Raw genomic sequence first — 18890 nt, forward strand, 5'->3', positions numbered from 1 at the left:
ATATAAAATTAATTAATTAATTTTTTTTTTTTAATTTTAACTTACAGATAATTTGGGTGAGAATTTAAACCATTAATGTTTCCACTAAAAACATTAAGAAGTGCCGACTAATTAAACTAAAGGCCCTTGCATGAAAATAATGTTATTATAACTATAATTAGATACCTGTTATTTGTATTTAGTCCAATGCATTCGACCTGATACAAAATTCATATGTGACTAAATTTGGTTCTCTAACTTAACCAAAAAATCAAATATATTCATTATTTTTTGCACTATACTTAGGGTCCGTTTGGATAGAACTTATTTTGTTGAAACTGAAAACTGAAAACACTATAGCAAAATAATTTTTAAATATGTAAATAGTACCGTGAGACCCATTTTTAATGAAAAAATTATTGAAATTTGAAATTTGTGGGTCTCATAAACAGTGCACGGGTGCATTGTTCACAGGAGAATTGGTCAACAACTGCGGCTGAAACAAAAAAAACAAAAAAAAAAACTGGAAACGCGCTAGAGCTGAACACGTGGACGTGGACATGTATCCAAACAAATACTTAGATTAAAAGATAGTTCAGTTTTTCTTTTTTTTTAAAAAAGTTTGATCAATGTTGGACTCTTGTCTCATATCTACAGATTCTACACAGACTTAGAATATGTAAGTTTATTATCTGATTGCTCTATTTAAAAAAAAAAAAAATTTAATCTCGTTATTGCTAAAATTTATTTGATTTCCTTTATTCAAGGCAAAAATATAATTATTAATTCTCATCCATATTTGATTGCATTCTAATAGTGTCATTATTTCAAAATATTAAGCTAAATTCATATTTTTAAAATATAATATTATTAATTCTAATAAATATCATGAAGAGCTTTTGATTTATTTTTAATACTCATATATTGTAGTTTAACTTTTAAAAATTAGATATATCCAAGTTAATAATTATATTTGATACGCTCTTTAGAAGAAGAGATGTTGAAAATATAGAAAAGCAACACGCTTTTGGTTTTGGATTCTACTCTTAAAAAAATTCAATCTCCAAAGAGTATTTTAAAAGGGAAACTACTTATAACTTTAGTTCATCTTTACATTTGACCATCAAAAAGAAGTTCATCTTTTCATCTGATTATTTTGGTTCTTTAAAATAACATGGCCCATAGTTCGCACTCAACTCATTTTAAGTACAATAAAACTAATAGAAAGAGTATTAGAGTTGAGAAAAAGTATTAGAGTAAGAATGGGTATGCACAATTGCTAATGGTTACATCAAGGAGAAATGATATGTCCACCATAGGAGCTAGATTAGAAGATATATAAAGATGCATAAACACCCCAAGGGCTACATTTATGGCTAAGATAATGGGACTAATTTCTAGAAAAATATTTATAACTAGAAAAAAAGTAAAACAAGACGATTTGTTATCTTAGCATTATCTTTATTATTCTGAAAATGATTCAAAGAGCCCTACGAAGTAGAAACACGTTGACTAGTTCTAGTCGATGTTCTCCTACAAAACAAAGCCTCCCAAATCTCAGAGAAAGCCTGAACGATAACCCCATGGTGTTCCCTATCATTCAAAGACAGAAAACAATGCAACAGCTGCTCCAAATCTTTCTCATCAAACATCTGCTTCTCCAATATCATCTCCATCATCGACCTCTTGAAGTCCTCGTACGGATCCTCCGACTTCTTCACCACCGCGAAGCTCTCTCTCACTTTCCCTTCCACCGTGCACGGTATGAGCCTCTGGAACATCGAGAGCCTCGCCGGAGACTCGCTCTCCGGCGACGAAAGCACCAGCTTCCTCTTCGAGACGCACCGCTTCTTAGACCTCTTGGTGGATTTTCGCCTCAGCATTGGTGGCATCTCGCGTATGGTTTCCAAGTTGGGGTTGAACTCGGACGAGGAATCGGTGGAGAAGCTTCTAGAAGATGAAACTAAGGTCTCGGTTTCTTCGTCATCGTAACCGTCGCTGCTGAACAACCCGCTATCTACGCTAGAAGTGCTGACACGGACTTTGGTTGTCGTTTTCTTCTTTTTGGCACGTCGTTTTTTCTTTTCCGCTGTTGGAGGAGGAGGAGGTGGTGGTGGCGGAAGAGACAAAACGTCGTCGTCGTCGGAGTCTGATTCGCCGGAGACAGAGGAGTTGTAGATTTTGTTACGGCGAGGGGTGTCGTCGTAAACCTTGGCGACGACATGCCACTCGTCTTCTTTTTCCCAGTGGAACTCGAGGGTTGATTCGGTGCGGTCGTCATCAGAGAGAGTGGGCTTGGATCTGAGGCCGCAGCCGACGGATATGAGAGCGGATGACACGTGGCGCCTCAGGGAAGAGTGATGGGGTTTGGGGGTTTGTTGGGTTTGGAGGTTGATGAGTGGAGAAGGGCGGAAGAATATTGAAGGGACAGGATTAGCTGGGAGAGTGGAGGGGTCTTTGGAACAGCAGGATTGGAAGGATGGGATCACTCGTGAAATTCGGAACTTGAGACGTTTAGCCATTTTTCTGCTTCTTTCGACTGTTAATGTGTGTGAGAGAAAAGTGTGGTTTTTATATAGGGACTAGGGAGCTAGCTTGGTGCTAATTTTTGAGCTGGTTCACCCAAAACAAGGACAAAAAAAAAATTGAGCTATTTCATGAGGTATTTATTCTTAGAGACTGAAAACCATTTTGTTACAATTTACATAAGTATCTTGTACGAGTTCATCATTGTTACTTAATAAAAAGTATAAAACAATTGATTGTCATAATCTCATAAGATTACGATAAAGCGTATAGTGAAATGTGTAGTCTTAAATTTTTTGTTATTTCTTTTTTGTTATGCTTCATTAGGTTGGGCCAAATTAGTCATAATTATAGGATAAAAATTAATGAAAGGATAATGTTAAAAATACTACTACAACTTTTATATCATAAAAAAGTGTTTTAAATATTTATTTAATATGTTATTTAGTTTTTCAAGAAAAATAAATATGTCTTACAAACTAATATGTCATTAACCACAACAATTAATTCAAATACTCATTTGTTATGGTGTTGGAGTAGTACTAATCACAACCATTTTCACATTAATTTGTAAGTTTTTTAGTAAGATTTATAGCAGTTTTAGTATTTTCTAAAAAATATTTAAATTCTTTGTTATTGACAAATCACACCTACACACAATGAGCCTTGAATTTTTACGAGTTTTACCATTTTATCATTTGTTTTAATTTTATTCTTTTATAGGAAAGGAAGCAGTTGCATTCTCATTAGAATTCATTGACAAATTCTTTTCTTTAATTTGCCTTCAGAAAACACAACATCTAAATAAAAAACCCAGTTGCATGCACCACACGTACCACACACTGATGTTGTTTTAGTAGACACTAATCATTAATGTAATGATTATATCCATACCATGTTTCGGACACACACAAGAAAACTTCAAATTATCTCTAACCAAACGCTGATATAGTATGGAGCAATCTGGCAAGAGCGTCTCTAGGCTTGTAAGAATTCTCTACTTTTGAAAAAATAATTCATACTTTCTCGTGTCCAATGCTTGCAGGTCGAAACTGTCAGTTTCACTTGTAGGTGTAGCCTTCACCAATAATATAAATATTCAACCGGGTATTCCAAACTTTTTCCACTGGTATACTCAAAACTAAAAATAAACTAAGCTAGCTAGCATGGTGTTCTTCCTTTTCCATGTTGTGTAATGCACTACTACTAGCTTTTCCTCTTATCTTAAATTATTTTTGGAGGGAAGCTAAATATATAGACAAGATAGCCACATTCCAAGATAGATCCTGAAAAATGACTATTTCATCATCAGGGTGCATGTATCCACAGCCCGTACGCTTATTTGGATTCTTTGGCAGATTGATAGATTGCCCAATACTGAAAATTGCTAAAGACTTCATGTAAAGCAATTTTCTTTTCTATAAAGTTCACTTATTTTTCCCATAAAAAGAGTATACTTATTTTCTGTTAATAAACAAATAAAAAAAATATATACTGTTACACACTTAGACTGATGTAAAGGATTGTAATGATTAAATTGTACAGATACATTACATTTTTTTTTAATGAATCTGCAGAGATACATTGCATGAGATTTAAAAAAATGTTCCAAAATCATAAATTATAATACAAATTTAACTACCATATAAATGTAGATAGTACCATTAACAGGCCCTGGCCTGCCTCCCAATTAATAATGGAGTGACAACAAGGAATGGAAACAAAAAAAATACACTTGGGTAATTCAGGAAAAAAAGGAAAAACACACATACACTGGGTAAAAGAACAGTTTTAGTCCGCTCTCACTGCACCGCTCCACAAACATGGGGTGACAAGATTGTTTGCTTTAGGCCTTAAATTCTTGCTTTGATTTCGAAGGTACTAAATAATTTATAATACTTTACGAACCGCTCCAAAGAATTCACTTGTACTGTTTCACATAATCTATACCTTGGTGGATAATAATAAATTAGCACGAGTTTTGCTTGGGGGGCCCTGGCAGAGACCTAGATTTTTTTAGCTTGGATTAAATAATTTAACTCTTGCAGACTATCGCCTGCCTTATTAGACCCTAGTGCCTAGTGAGTAGTAATGTCCTATTGCTCTTGACTAAAGAACAGTCGAATTGTCAAAAAGAGTAAAAGCAAATCGTGTACTCTCAATCAAATGCATTATTATATATTGTAACCCTTCCAAAGCGTGTAAGAAAGGAGAGGGTTCTGGCATTTTTTGGCACAGGATAAATGATTTTAGGCAGGGTAGACATACAAAGAAAAGTCAAATCCAATGACGCTCTGTGTCTCAAAGACATGGTGGGGATCCAAGGAAACAAAATCATCTTTGCATGCAAGTGCCTATCTTTTTGGCCTTTTTTTCTTTGTCAAATTGGGTCGTGGTCTTTCGCAAAGTTAATGCCCCTTTTATACAATCAAATGTCTCCAACATTGTGCGTTCTCTGTATCACCCCACTCCACCCCTATGCCTCAGCGTGTCGGCAGGGATTTTCTGAAATTTTGAATGCTATTATTCTCAGGATAAGCCAAGGCCTATAAATTGGGCCAGACTCAGAAATGGTATTTGCCTAGAGGCATATTTTTGCTCCTCATAGCATTAGCCTTTTTTTTTTTTTTTTTGCTGAATTCATAGCATTAGCATTGGACCAAATAATTAGTCCATCTAACATTTTACTAATAAACTCCTACATACACTGACTTTTCCACACACAGTCTTTCACACACCTCCTCACATGTCACATGTAGAGTTACATGAGCTCACCTCAAAACACCGGATATGGGAAAATGCATGTGAACAAATCAATATATTTTTTCGACACACTTACCGCTAGTAAAATTACCTAAACTTTGCATTTTTTATTTTTCAACTCTCTTTCTCTCTCTCTCTCAACGGAATGTGTGATCACCACTCTGGATCCACACCAACCACGACCATTGGATCACATTGTAAGATTGGTGTGAATCCTAATTTTAGGATGACCAACCATTTTAATTCAGTGCATATGATGTCATCAGAAGCTAGATGAAATGCATGCAAGATAACTTCCTTGTTGGGGTGGATTTTGGTTTAAAGATTTCTATCAAATTGAGTCTTTCACATTTTAGATGAAATTTATGAAAAGTTCTTCTATCAAAGAGGACCACGCTTCTTTTGTTGAAGTAAATCCAAATGGCATGATTTGAGATTACTTACAAATCGATTTAATGAAATCCTAAATTTTGTATATAAAAAAAAGGAAGATTTGGTAGGTTTATGATTGATTTCTGATAAGAGATCACTACCTTAGGACTATTATAGTTATTGCCTTTGTTCACCGGGGATACGGTTGCTAGCTCCCTTGTTACAGGTCACTAACTTCCTTAACCTTTCATAGTAAAAACATATACAATTTTTAATAATTTAAGGTTTGTGAAACTAATTTTTATAAGTTTATAAACAAAAATCAATCTATCTATTTAAATTAAATAGTATAATTTCAAATGTAATTTAATTTTTAATTTTTAATTAGTAGTATAGATTTTTGAAGAGATAAAAATTTAGTTATTATATATATATATATATATAAAAGAGAAAAGAATAAGTTAATCAAATAGCTTATAAACAACTTCAAGTTAGCTTGACAAAGAAAAAAAGAATCAATCTTGAATATGTAATACATTTTAGTAATGAGTTTGAATTTGATTTATTTTCGAAATAAATTTAAATGAACAGTTTTTAACTTTTAATACTCACCCTTCTTAAGCACATATTACATTCAACCATAGAAATTTTTATCAGAAAAAATAAAGGAAAAGAAATCCTAATTCGCAACTTTTTTTTTTTGTTTAATGGAAAATAGTCCCAAAATTAGGATGAGGTAGATAAAGCAAGTGTGCAAGGGCTATGCCTATGCCCAGGACAGTGAACGAACATTAAATAAGGGCCCATCATCAAGCTTTTTTTTTTTTAGATGAAGGCCCATCATCAAGCTTGGTTGGTGTAATAAGCAAATTTTAGTATTTATGAACAGTAATGCCAAGAGTGCACTTGTGTCACAGGAGCCATGTGCTATCTAGATTCTCGCTCTAAGAAAATGATGTCTATATCGATGTTAAATTTTTTTTTCCTCAAAAAAAGTGACAACTCAATACAAGCAGTTCATATTAATTTCTATCAAAAGCTCCAACATTAGATTTCAAATGCAATCAAATTTTTTTTGACAATTTTCCCTCCAATTTGAGATGCATGAACTATTTTCAACCCATTTTAAACCAAATCAAATTCTGTCATAAATAATAGTAATTCCCAAAACTCATTGTTAACTTTTTATTTTTTTTGAGAAGGCACTCATTGTTAACTTAAGTATGTGTGTGTACATATATTTACAAAATTTTATTCTCACTATCATGTTTCAAATAATTAAAAACTAGCTGTATTTTTTGCAATAAATTTTCCTTTAGATTGAATTTTAAAAATTTCATTAAAAAATGTAATACATATTAATAAGATAGACAAAGTTTAGCTACAAAATTGATTGTAGCCTAAGACTATAACTTTACGCAATAAAATAAACACTATTACATATTTTGAAAATCTAACCATTGAATTGCATGTTTTTTATGCTCTCAATATACATGTCAAATTTTGTGTCAATAAGATATTATTTACTATATAATCTACAAGCTTATATTTTATATATAACTTTAAACTACAAAAACTTGCAATTTAAATAATTTATTGATGATAGAGCTATTCATCTTTAAATTTTTAGAAATTTTGTAAGTATGGGGGATATAAGAAAAAAATGTAATCCAATGATGGATTTGTCAAAATTCATCTCCAATGAAAAGATATTAAGATTGTAAGTTAAGGATACAACTAATTTTGTAGTTAAATTTTGTCCTAATAAGATTCATTTTAATGTAATAGCACAAGTACGTTAAGATATAAAAACTAAGTATATAAAAATGTCAATTATCCACCTTATTTTTCTATGAGGACAATCAATTTGCATACTCTATGAGCAACGAAATTAAATGATTTCAAATACTTAAATTGTTTATCTCATTAATTATTTTTTTAATAAACCAAATTTGAAACCCTTCATTCAAAATGACTATAATTATGCCTTTAAAAAAAAAACTATAATAATTTATTTATAGTATCTACAAATGTTTGTCTAGTTGACTTTATAGGAAAAATATAAATTGATAAATGATAATTGTTATTCAATGCATTGATGCGAATGCAGGAATTATAAGCTATTTTATAATAAGGGGAAATTACACTTTACCACCCTAAACTATCCACTAGATTACACTTTGCACCCTAAACTATCTGACTGCACACTTTGCACCCTAAACTATCACACTTATCACGCTTTGCACCCCGGTGTTATTTTTCTGTTATATTTAACAGAATCTTGTTGCATGTGACAAGCACATGCTTCTTACTTAGGTGAAACAAAATTAAAAGACTAAAATACCCTTCTCAAGATTAACAAAACCTAAATTTTTCCACATCTCCCTCTATCTCACGTGGGGCCATCCTCTTCATTTGCACTGTTTCTAAAAAAAAAAAAAAAACGCAGCTTCATGCAGCTTTAGAGTTTCTCTTGTATCTTCCTTGGCCATTGACAAAGTTCAAATCTTCTATTAAAGGTTAGCAAAATCAAAATGCACGGATGTGATTTTGAGAAACACAAAGTCTCAAATTCACGGATGTAATTCTTGACTGATTTTTTTTTTTCTTTTTATCATTCTTTTTATCGTTCTCTTCTTGACTGATTTTGAGAAACACAAAGTCCCAAACACAAAGTCCTCGTACCTGCTTTAGCATAAGTCTCCCCCACAAGGGCCACCACCACCAAATAAATAATATAAAAAAACATAATAATAATAAAATAAAATGTAATATCTGATCACAACGCAGAAATGCTTTGAATTCCACAAATTGCAAATCAAATATCTGCAAATATCTGAGAATTTACCACCTGTCACAAATTGCTAAATTGTATGATACAATACCATGGCCTTAATAAGTGTACAAACAACATGCAAATCATTGCTGGAAAGCAAAATATTTTTGAACTCACAGGGTACCTGGTACTAAACCACCATGATAAAGTGCTTTGAGTTCCACATGATGATGACACAAAATAAATTGCTTTGACATTAATAGCTTTATTCTTTTTTTTTGAGGAAACAGCTTTACTCATTGTTCACATACGACAATGACACAAAAAATAATCCAAATGTATGGATTACGTAGAACATAAAATTGTTAATGCCTAGTAAAAATCATTGTTCACAAATTAACAATGACAAAAAAAAAAAAACCCAAATGTAAGGATTACATGTTGTTAATGCCTAATACAAAAAGTTTGCACAACCCAACACAAACTAATTATATTTGCTCAAACCCAAGGTTTTTCTTCTTCTTAGCCTGCATCCTTTGAATGGCTTTTTCCAAAGTTGGCACCACCACACGCTCACTATTAGCACCACCACCATATATTGTTAATGGTGCCGTTGAAGTTCTTACACCGGTGGAACTTGCAACAACAGCCTTTGAACCTCCAGCCCTTGAATTTAAAGCACTTACAGCAATAGTCTTTATACCTTTAGCCCTTGAATCTACAGCACTTGCAGCAGTAGCCCTTGCACCTCCAGCTGCTTGCTTCTTGTTTGTTGTAGGTGTCTTCTTAGCATTGGTAGACATTGTACCCTACATTATAACACACAAAAAATATATAAATATCAAGAATTAACGATGGAAAACATAACATAGAGCACACAAAACTAACCTTGTCTTTTTTGGATGGACATGTTCTGCTATTATGTCCCACCTTCTTACACTCAGAGCACTTGATGATTGTACCAGCCTTGCTTAGCTTATATGGGTTTTTGGGTTCTAAAGGATGCCTCTTTCTCTTTATCTTGGGTCTACCACGTTGTATCTTATCCTTGGGTGGTTCCAAAGGATCTATTGATGTCCTTCTCCACTGTTCCATGCTAGCCACAGGGTAAATTATTGGTTCATATGCCTTCATGTATGTCTCAATTGTGTAATAAGGATGCACATAATCTTCAGGTACACTTCCATCAAATAGTATGGCAGATATGGCATGTTGACATGGGATGCCAGTAAGATCCCACTTCCTACAACCACATGTCCTCTTGCTCAAATTCACAACAAACCTTTGATGTTTGCACTCAACCTCAAATAAACCATTTCCAGCATATATTGACACACAATCAGAAGACTTCAAACCTTCATTGTCCAACTTCGCTTGAATTTTGGGACATATTTTCCCTGTCAATTTAGACATCCCTTCCCTCTTCAATTGGAACCTCCTCATCAGCTTTCTCCTAATCTTTTCAATCATGGTTACTATAGGCTTGTCCCTAGCATCTAAAATGTATGAGTTGAAACTCTCTGATAGATTATTCACAAGCAGGTCACTCTTTGAATGGTCTGTGAAATATGACCTAGACCACATGGATGGATCTACATTATCCAAATACTCATAAGCTTTTGGGCACAATTTCTTAAGCTCACCCATTTGTTCAAGAAACTCATGCTCTGTATATGCTGTAGCTGCAGCCCACAACTTGTCCTTAAGTGCTTTCCCTTTGTGGCCTTTATCTCTATAATTGGCATACAAATGCCTCACACATGACCTATGATCTGCCATAGGACACACCACGTCAAAGCTTTGGATCAAGCCCTACATACAAAAGACAAATACTTTAATAAAAATAATAAAATATATAAAGGTCAAATTTAATAAATGAAAATAATGAAAATTGCCCATGCCTTTTGTCTATCTGAAATAAATGCCCATCCATGTTGTTCAACTGGGCCAAGATCCTTCAATAAGCAATCAAGGAACCAAGACCAACTGTCCTTGCTCTCAGTTTCTACAATAGCCATAGCAATGGGGTACATGTTATCATTGGCATCTCTTCCCACAGCACTTAAGATTTGTCCTTTTTGGTTGCCCTTCAAGAAACATCCATCTAGCCCAATTAAGGGTCTACATCCAGCCTTGAACCCTTCCTTTGTAGCTTGGAGACAAATGTATAACCTTTGAAATGTACCTGCCACATCAAGAGTAGGCCTATCCACCAACATCAATGTAGTGGTACCCACATTTGTAGCCTTTAATGTCTCACAATAGTCCCAAATTCTATTATATTGTTCATTATCGTCACCATCAATTAATTTTTCAGCACTTTTCCTTGCTCTATACACCTGCATCCTACCCACATCAACATGAAACTTATCCTTGATCTCTTTCTGCAATCCAGCAGTAGGGCAGTTTAAATCATATCTAAACTTCTGCATATACCTCTTAGAAATCCACCTTGATGTACATGCTGAATTTTTGTATGCCCTAGTGCAAGTGTGAGTGGGGTTCAATGTCTTAATTTGGAAGGTCATTTCATCTGTTACTTGAGAACCATAAACCCTATATTTGCATCCCTCAGCTTTACATCTCACAATCACCTTGTCTTTATTGTTCTTCACAAAACGTAAATCTTTGCCTTTAATCAAGTTGGCCTCTCTGACAGCTTCTCTAAAAGTGGCAACGTCACCAAACTTCAAACCTTTCACAAGTTCTGGACAGGCCATATCAATTTCATTAAATTCAAGATTTTTGTTGGTGTTACAGTTATCCTCTTCAGATGTGGGCTTAGGAGAAATCAGCTCATCACTTTTGCCAATATCAGAACCGCAATCCTTACCCATTTGCTCTCCATGTGTCAAATACAATTCCTTCTTGGGGTCATTTTCCTTCCCAATTGGCTCAAATATGTCTTCATCACCACTTAGTACCTCACTCCAAAAACGATCTTTATAAGCTCTACTGTTTTCTACATCAAACTCCTCTTCTTCACTCTCATTCAAGCTTTCATATTCATCTTCAGCTATATTTTCATGCCAATCCACATCAAGGTTACCATCGGCATCATACCCTAGGGGGACAACATCATCACACACCTTCTCCTTTCCCTTCCTATTGCTACCAGTAGACTTATTTTTCCCACCCTTAATTTGCAATTTTGGTCTATTAAAACCAGTAGCATTAGCAACACACTTCTCTTTTCCCTTCCTTTTGCTACCACCAATAATATCACTTTCAGGTAGGTTATGAGTAAATGGTATGCAATCACTGTCAATCTCTTGACTAACAGTGTACAATACCACATTTTCTACACCTTTATGACAGTCAACCATCTTCAACACATCTGGATCTGTTTTTATCTGCACAAGCCCTTCATCCAAATTCATGCCAACTTGTTTGTAATAAACTAAATCCCCCCTTTTATATCCATATGACTTCAAAATACTCTCAACCTCAATAAAGGACATACAGTCCCTATCATATCCCTCACCATGAATTGTTATGTCACCACCAACATAAATTAACCCATTCAAATTCTTGAACCTTCCCCCGTGGTGAATCTCAAATATTAAATCACATTCTTCCATGTTTTGGCTGTATTTTTTTCTGCATTAAAATATTCTAGTCAAAAACATGGTTTCAATATTACGAGTGGGACAAAAATTATTCTATACAATGTGGGGACCAATTGAAGACACCACCTAAGTCAATACAAACACATAATAATATTCTATAACAGTGTAAAAAAAAAAAAAAACAAAAACCCACACGCACACACCCATCCATAATTAAAAAAATTCAAAAAGCTACCAAATAGTAAAAAACCACAGGCACACACCCATCCACAAATCCGCTTAGACAGATGCTCAATCATATGAAACTTAACACAAAACCATATATATATCAATCCAAACCCAAAACAACATCACACATAAAATAAATCACCGATTTAAAGAGGTAGTTAGGAAGCGAAATTGAAATTTTAGAACAATAATCTCATAAATTGAATGCATTTTGATTTTGCTAACCTGTAATAGAAGATTTAAACTTTGTCAATGGCCAAGGAAGAAACTCTGAGATTTTGTGTTCTTTTAGAGAGAGGGAGAGTGCAGATGAAGCAGCGGCAAACCAAACGAATAAGAAAAAAATTAGGTTTTGTTTTAATTAATCTTGAGAAGGGTATTTTAGTCTTTTAATTTTGTTTCACCTTAGTAAGAAGCATGTGCTTGTCACATGCAACAAGATTCTGTTAAATATAACAGAAAAATAACACCGGGGTGCAAAGCGTGATAAGTGTGATAGTTTAGGGTGCAAAGTGTGCAGTCAGATAGTTTAGGGTGCAAAGTGTAATCTAGTGGATAGTTTAGGGTGGTAAAGTGTAATTGATATTGGAAGGAAAAACTCTCTCGCTCTCTCTCTCTCTCTCTCTCTCAACTTTTTGTATCATTTGGAGTTATCATAAAAGTGAGCACGAAATTGAAAAATAAAACTAGTCAAATTTTGAAAAGTAATAAATATAATACTCATTATATGTACAAGGAAAATTATAGTATACTTATAGAGTATAATAATTGTGTACTCTTTCTTCTCATATAAATTTTGTATACTACCATGAATTTAATTAATGATGGTTGAATAAAAGATTTGGGGTTCAATCTCCGCTTACACAAAAAACTAATAGGTGTCTTGGTTTAATAATAAAGAGCTATTATCAAGAGCAGATGCCATAAGTTGAAACTATCAAAAAAAAAATTAAAAATAAACATAAAAATTAATGAGATTTACTATTATGTTTATGTGAGAGAATAGAATTATTAAAAGCAAATATTGTTTTCTTGAGATATTTTATAATTACCCACATAATTAAATTAGAGAACAACCATCAACATTTCCTTTTCTTTGACATTGAAGAATGATTCTATGATAGATAAAAGGTCACCTCGTAATGTTAAAGAGTAGGATTTTGATCGAGGGATATACATTAATATTTATTCGAAAAAAGATTTTATTAGAGGATAAGTGAGCTTTAAGAGAGAATGAAATGGTAGAAAGTAGAAACACAGGGAATGAATTGGAGAAATTGTTTAAAAATTAAAAACAAAAGAAGATGTTACGTTGAGGATTTTTTTTTTTTTAAAATTTTTTTAAAGAAGAAGAAGAAGAAGAAGAAGAAGAAGAAGAAAAGGGATCAATGTCCTTTCGTGCTATTGAAAAGTGAGTTATAGTGTAAATTTTTTTAAGAAATAATAACATTAAAAAGGTATATAAGAGGTCAGGAAGGAGTGAATCAGATTCTCTTGTGATTTTATGGAAAGATAGACAAATTAATATTTCATGCATCAAATATTGAATTCAGTGTTTCTACTTAAATTAGTATAAGGCTACTGTGGGGCCCAATGAGTTATGGGCCAAAGCCCATTTGCCCGTAGGGGGTCAGAAGGTCCGAGCCGAGGAGAATCATGGCCCAAGCCCTATGGCAGAGCACTAGGTAGTCTTGGGATCCAGCCGAGGACAATCCAGTCCTCGGCAGATCCGAAATCCCACCAAAAAAGAGGGGTAAAAGCAGGAGTAGGGTCAAACTTAAAAGAGAATCTAAGAATATCCGGAAAAGCTGCTCCTATTGCCATTCAATGCCCTGCCCCTGACAGAGCCGTACTCTTCAGCTTTATCAGCCATCTCCAACAATTCCGGGATTGGACTGATGGGACAAATGTCAGTCTTATAAAGGCTGACCCTACACGTGGACGAAGGACATCGAACGCAGGCGAGTATAAAAGAAGAAGTAAGTGAATCTGGTAGGGGGGGATCCTGAAGAAAAAAAAGAGAAAAAGACTATGAAGGAGAACGCCGGAACGATCCACGCATAGAACAGAGAAAGCTCTCCGTTGGCTTGCCGGGATTGGACCTCAAGGGTCCTCGGATCAAGTCCGAGGAGCCCATTCTCAGAAGATGCAACGTTGTAGGGCTTCAACGTTCAGGCCCAGTCCATTTTCTCACAGGAATCTTCCTAAAATCCAGACCAGAACACCACCCTGTGATCAAGGCCAAGCTTTTCAAGCCCACTCTCTACAAATCATATTGTGAGGGATCTTTCATGTGCGAGCCCAACAACACTATTGGGCCGCCAAAAGAAACGTGTCCTTACAATTGGCGCCGTCTGTGGGAAAGCATGCGCGTTGGCGCAGGTGGCGGTGGAGTCAACTCTCTAGTAAGCAAAGATTCACGGAGCTTCCTCCGTCTCCAGTGACATGCAGTTGTTGTTCCGACATAAACTTCTGCTAGGGGCTACGCCTTGCAGTACCTATGGCGCGGGCAGCCCTAGGGGCTCTTGGCCTCAAGCCAGCTCTCCCCGCCCTGATCTAGGGGCTTACATTCCAAATACAAAAAATGAATCTCAAAAGTTTTGGACAGAACCAAGGTCTTGCATGGTCCTTGGACTCAAGCCTGTGGGGAAACCAACTACAAGAGAAAAATCAAAAGTTTTAGACAGAACCAAGGTCTTGCATGGTCCTCGGACTCAAGCCTGTGGGGAAACCAACTACAAGAGAAAAATCAAAAGTTTTGGACAGAACCAAGGCCTTGTATGGTCCTCGGACTCAAGCCTGTGGGGAAACCAAATACAAAAAATGAATCTCAAAAGTTTTGGACAGAACCAAGGTCTTGCATGGTCCTCGGACTCAAGCCTGTGGGGAAACCAACTACAAGAGAAAAATCAAAAGTTTTGGACAGAACCAAGGTCTTGCATGGTCCTCGGACTCAAGCCTGTGGGGAAACCAACTACAAGAGAAAAATCAAAAGTTTTGGACAGAACCAAGGCCTTGTATGGTCCTCGGACTCAAGCCTGTGGGGAAACCAAATACAAAAAATGAATCTCAAAAGTTTTGGACAGAACCAAGGTCTTGCATGGTCCTCGGACTCAAGCCTGTGGGGAAACCAACTACAAGAGAAAAATCAAAAGTTTTGGACAGAACCAAGGCCTTGTATGGTCCTCGGACTCAAGCCTGTGGGGAAACCAAATACAAAAAATGAATCTCAAAAGTTTTGGACAGAACCAAGGTCTTGCATGGTCCTCGGACTCAAGCCTGTGGGGAAACCAACTACAAGAGAAAAATCAAAAGTTTTGGACAGAACCAAGGTCTTGCATGGTCCTCGGACTCAAGCCTGTGGGGAAACCAACTACAAGAAAAATCAAAAGTTTTGGACAGAACCAAGGCCTTGTATGGTCCTCGGACTCAAGCCTGTGGGGAAACCAAATACAAAAAATGAATCTCAAAAGTTTTGGACAGAACCAAGGTCTTGCATGGTCCTCGGACTCAAGCCTGTGGGGAAACCAACTACAAGAGAAAAATCAAAAGTTTTGGACAGAACCAAGGCCTTGTATGGTCCTCGGACTCAAGCCTGTGGGGAAACCAAATACAAAAAATGAATCTCAAAAGTTTTGGACAGAACCAAGGTCTTGCATGGTCCTCGGACTCAAGCCTGTGGGGAAACCAACTACAAGAGAAAAATCAAAAGTTTTGGACAGAACCAAGGCCTTGTATGGTCCTCGGACTCAAGCCTGTGGGGAAACCAAATACAAAAAATGAATCTCAAAAGTTTTGGACAGAACCAAGGTCTTGCATGGTCCTCGGACTCAAGCCTGTGGGGAAACCAACTACAAGAGAAAAATCAAAAGTTTTGGACAGAACCAAGGCCTTGTATGGTCCTCGGACTCAAGAAACCAAAAATCAAAAGTTTTGGACAGAACCAAGGTCTTGCATGGTCCTCGGACTCAAGCCTGTGGGGAAACCAACTACAAGAGAAAAATCAAAAGTTTTGGACAGAACCAAGGCCTTGTATGGTCCTCGGACTCAAGCCTGTGGGGAAACCAAATACAAAAAATGAATCTCAAAAGTTTTGGACAGAACCAAGGTCTTGCATGGTCCTCGGACTCAAGCCTGTGGGGAAACCAACTACAAGAGAAAAATCAAAAGTTTTGGACAGAACCAAGGCCTTGTATGGTCCTCGGACTCAAGCCTGTGGGGAAACCAAATACAAAAAATGAATCTCAAAAGTTTTGGACAGAACCAAGGTCTTGCATGGTCCTCGGACTCAAGCCTGTGGGGAAACCAACTACAAGAGAAAAATCAAAAGTTTTGGACAGAACCAAGGCCTTGTATGGTCCTCGGACTCAAGCCTGTATACCAAAAGTTTGGACAGAACCAAATCGGACTCAAGCCTGTGGGGAAACCAAATACAAAAAATGAATCTCAAAAGTTTGGACAGAACCAAGGGTCCTCGGACTCAAGCCTGTGGGGAAACCAACTACAAGAGAAAAATCAAAAGTTTTGGACAGAACCAAGGTCTTGCATGGTCCTCGGACTCAAGCCTGTGGGGAAACCAACTACAAGAGAAAAATCAAAAGTTTTGGACAGAACCAAGGTCTTGCATGGTCCTCGGACTCAAGCCTGTGGGAAACCAACTACTTGTAAGGAAAAACTACATTACATGGGATTTGGAATTTATCTGAGGAAAACTCTCCACTAACCGTTGGGTCAGTTTCCAAATCGCGGGGATTCTCAGGTCCGCTTTCGGACTTGCAGCACTGAAAGAACCAATGCGATATAGGGCAACATGTCGCCTGGGAAACAACCTGAACTCTCTATTGCTTGGTCAACTCCTCGGACGGTATTCTCGTACTTACCACAGAATATCCAATTGTTACCTCTGTCAGTTTCTTATGTTTACCTTACTATGAATTATCGTCGTAATGCTCGGTAGTGTTGATGCATTAGAGTTAATTGGATTATGTTTTAAGATTTCCTATTCTAAGTACCATTGAAGAGACGCACACATGGAGCACACCCTTTCGCAAAGTAGTTGTTGAAAGGAAAAGTATGCATGCAGAAATGAACACATCTTTTATTAAGACGAGAAAACAGTACAGTGTACAATAAGAAGCTGAAGCAAGCTCACAGTAGAGTTAACCGCGTAAGCAAAAGGGAAATACAAGAGAATAAGACAAAGCCGAGGAGGTAGCACAGAGGAGAGGTTGGCTACTGCTTCAAGACCCTGTTTCCTCCTCTATACTTTCGCATGCCCATAACTCAGGCAGCCAAAGAACCTGACCTCGGGCTAACACCATCTACAAAAAAGGTGTGGGGAGCCGGAAGTTGAGAAGCCCCCGCAAAAATTTGCCTGCTACAAGGCAGACGGCGCTGATGGCGGAATTTCTTCCTTCGGACATACCAAAAGTCTGGCGTGCCCAGAACCTGCTTCGGATTTTGACTAAAAGAGGGAGAAACGTCTTCTCCCCCCTGTCAAAAGGGAATATTCCTTTGAATCTATGCCTTCGTTGCCCGTATATCACCCTTCTGAGCCTCAGGAGAACGTGGCGCCTCTGCGGCGAAGAGAGTTCCTCTTCCCCAACCCTCGCCACGAACATAACTCACTAAGGGAAGAAGCTGAAGGAAGAGGCTGAAGGAGTTGTGCATAGGAAAAACAATCTACTCTCCTATTTATTTGAAAAGATGAGGCGATGGCTGTTAACTCACGCAGCGTCCCAAGGAACGCTACAGACAAAATGTTTCTGGCTCGATTTCCAACGCCATCTGCAACCACAAGATTAAAGGAGCCTCGTGAAGGTGCACCTCGAACACTGGGACGTCAAAAAGTACCGCATGACCAAAGACTACGGAAATATCTCCTGATCAGTGGGCCTAGTAAATTCGCGGCCCAGGCCCGTTCTACATGATGGCCTACGGACTACGGCCCACGTCGGGAAGTAACCGTTGCCGAGGAAAACCTCCCGCTCGGCAGCTTGTGAGATACCTGAGGAGGGGGAAACCAAGTATAAAAAATTATTATTATTGCAAGTTATGGACGGAACCAAGGCCTTGTATGGTCCTCGGACTCAAGCCAATGGTGAAACCGACCGCTCGGATAAGAAAAGATATGAATTTTGTACGATGGGCTACTCTACAAAAGCGTCAGGCCACATCGTCCACGGCTTAAGTACCTTAAAGGGTTAGGCCCAACGAAGGTGTAAGGAAAGCGCTAGAACGGCCCAGTATTCATCGGCCTAAGAGGGCTATTCGTCTTGTGGGTGATGTGTCTTCAAATGGTTATTTCTCTCATGGCATCAAGCCTCCAGTTCTCCCCTCGGCCAACATGGGTAATTATTACTTTTCTCTGGTCGGCCTTGTTGGGCCGAGCACTCCTATTAGAGTTATGGCGACATCTTTTTATTATCAAGTATTTTGGTCCTAGTTGGCATTGACCTAGATGCTATATTATGGCGCCGAGCGGTGCTTGCAAATCTATAAAACATAGAGACAGAATATACAAAATGATATAATAGCAACTTTTATTAATATAAGGGATTATTACAACGTACAGATAGGAGCTCAAACGAGCCTATACAAAATGTGAACTGCCTAAGCTACAATAACATCCGTAGTACAGATAAGTAAACCAGCAGGCTTCTTTCAAACTCGTCTTC

The 18890-nt window shown here is 36.9% G+C and overlaps 2 protein-coding genes across 2 annotated transcripts; both read right to left on the reverse strand.

The window, feature by feature from the left end:
* Window positions 1–1256: 1256 nt before the first annotated feature.
* On the reverse strand, window positions 1257–2578 carry LOC115950519 (transcription repressor OFP7). The gene has a single exon (XM_031067708.1). The coding sequence runs from the start codon at window positions 2499–2501 to the stop codon at window positions 1470–1472; it is 1032 nt and encodes a 343-aa protein (XP_030923568.1). The 5' UTR covers window positions 2502–2578; the 3' UTR covers window positions 1257–1469.
* Window positions 2579–8872: 6294 nt separating this feature from the next.
* LOC115993810 lies at window positions 8873–9961 on the reverse strand. Its single transcript, XM_031117784.1, has 2 exons — window positions 9305–9961; window positions 8873–9225 (listed from the first exon to the last, which is right to left on the reverse strand). The coding sequence occupies exons 1-2, from the start codon at window positions 9884–9886 to the stop codon at window positions 8905–8907; spliced, it is 903 nt and encodes a 300-aa protein (XP_030973644.1). The 5' UTR covers window positions 9887–9961; the 3' UTR covers window positions 8873–8904.
* Window positions 9962–18890: the final 8929 nt, after the last annotated feature.

This window comes from Quercus lobata, chromosome 6, assembly GCF_001633185.2.
Source record: "Quercus lobata isolate SW786 chromosome 6, ValleyOak3.0 Primary Assembly, whole genome shotgun sequence".
NCBI classification, from domain to species: domain Eukaryota; kingdom Viridiplantae; phylum Streptophyta; class Magnoliopsida; order Fagales; family Fagaceae; genus Quercus; species Quercus lobata.

What these genes read in the sequence shown, in the direction of transcription:
- LOC115950519 (XM_031067708.1), bottom strand. Translation starts at nt 2,501, where the DNA reads ATGGCTAAACGTCTCAAGTTCCGAATTTCACGAGTGATCCCATCCTTC.
- LOC115993810 (XM_031117784.1), bottom strand. Translation starts at nt 9,886, where the DNA reads ATGATTGAAAAGATTAGGAGAAAGCTGATGAGGAGGTTCCAATTGAAG. An exon ending in GTCCATCCAAAAAAGACAAG is followed by an intron (nt 9,226 to 9,304) that starts GTTAGTTTTGTG and finishes GTTATAATGTAG; the next exon opens with GGTACAATGTCTACCAATGC.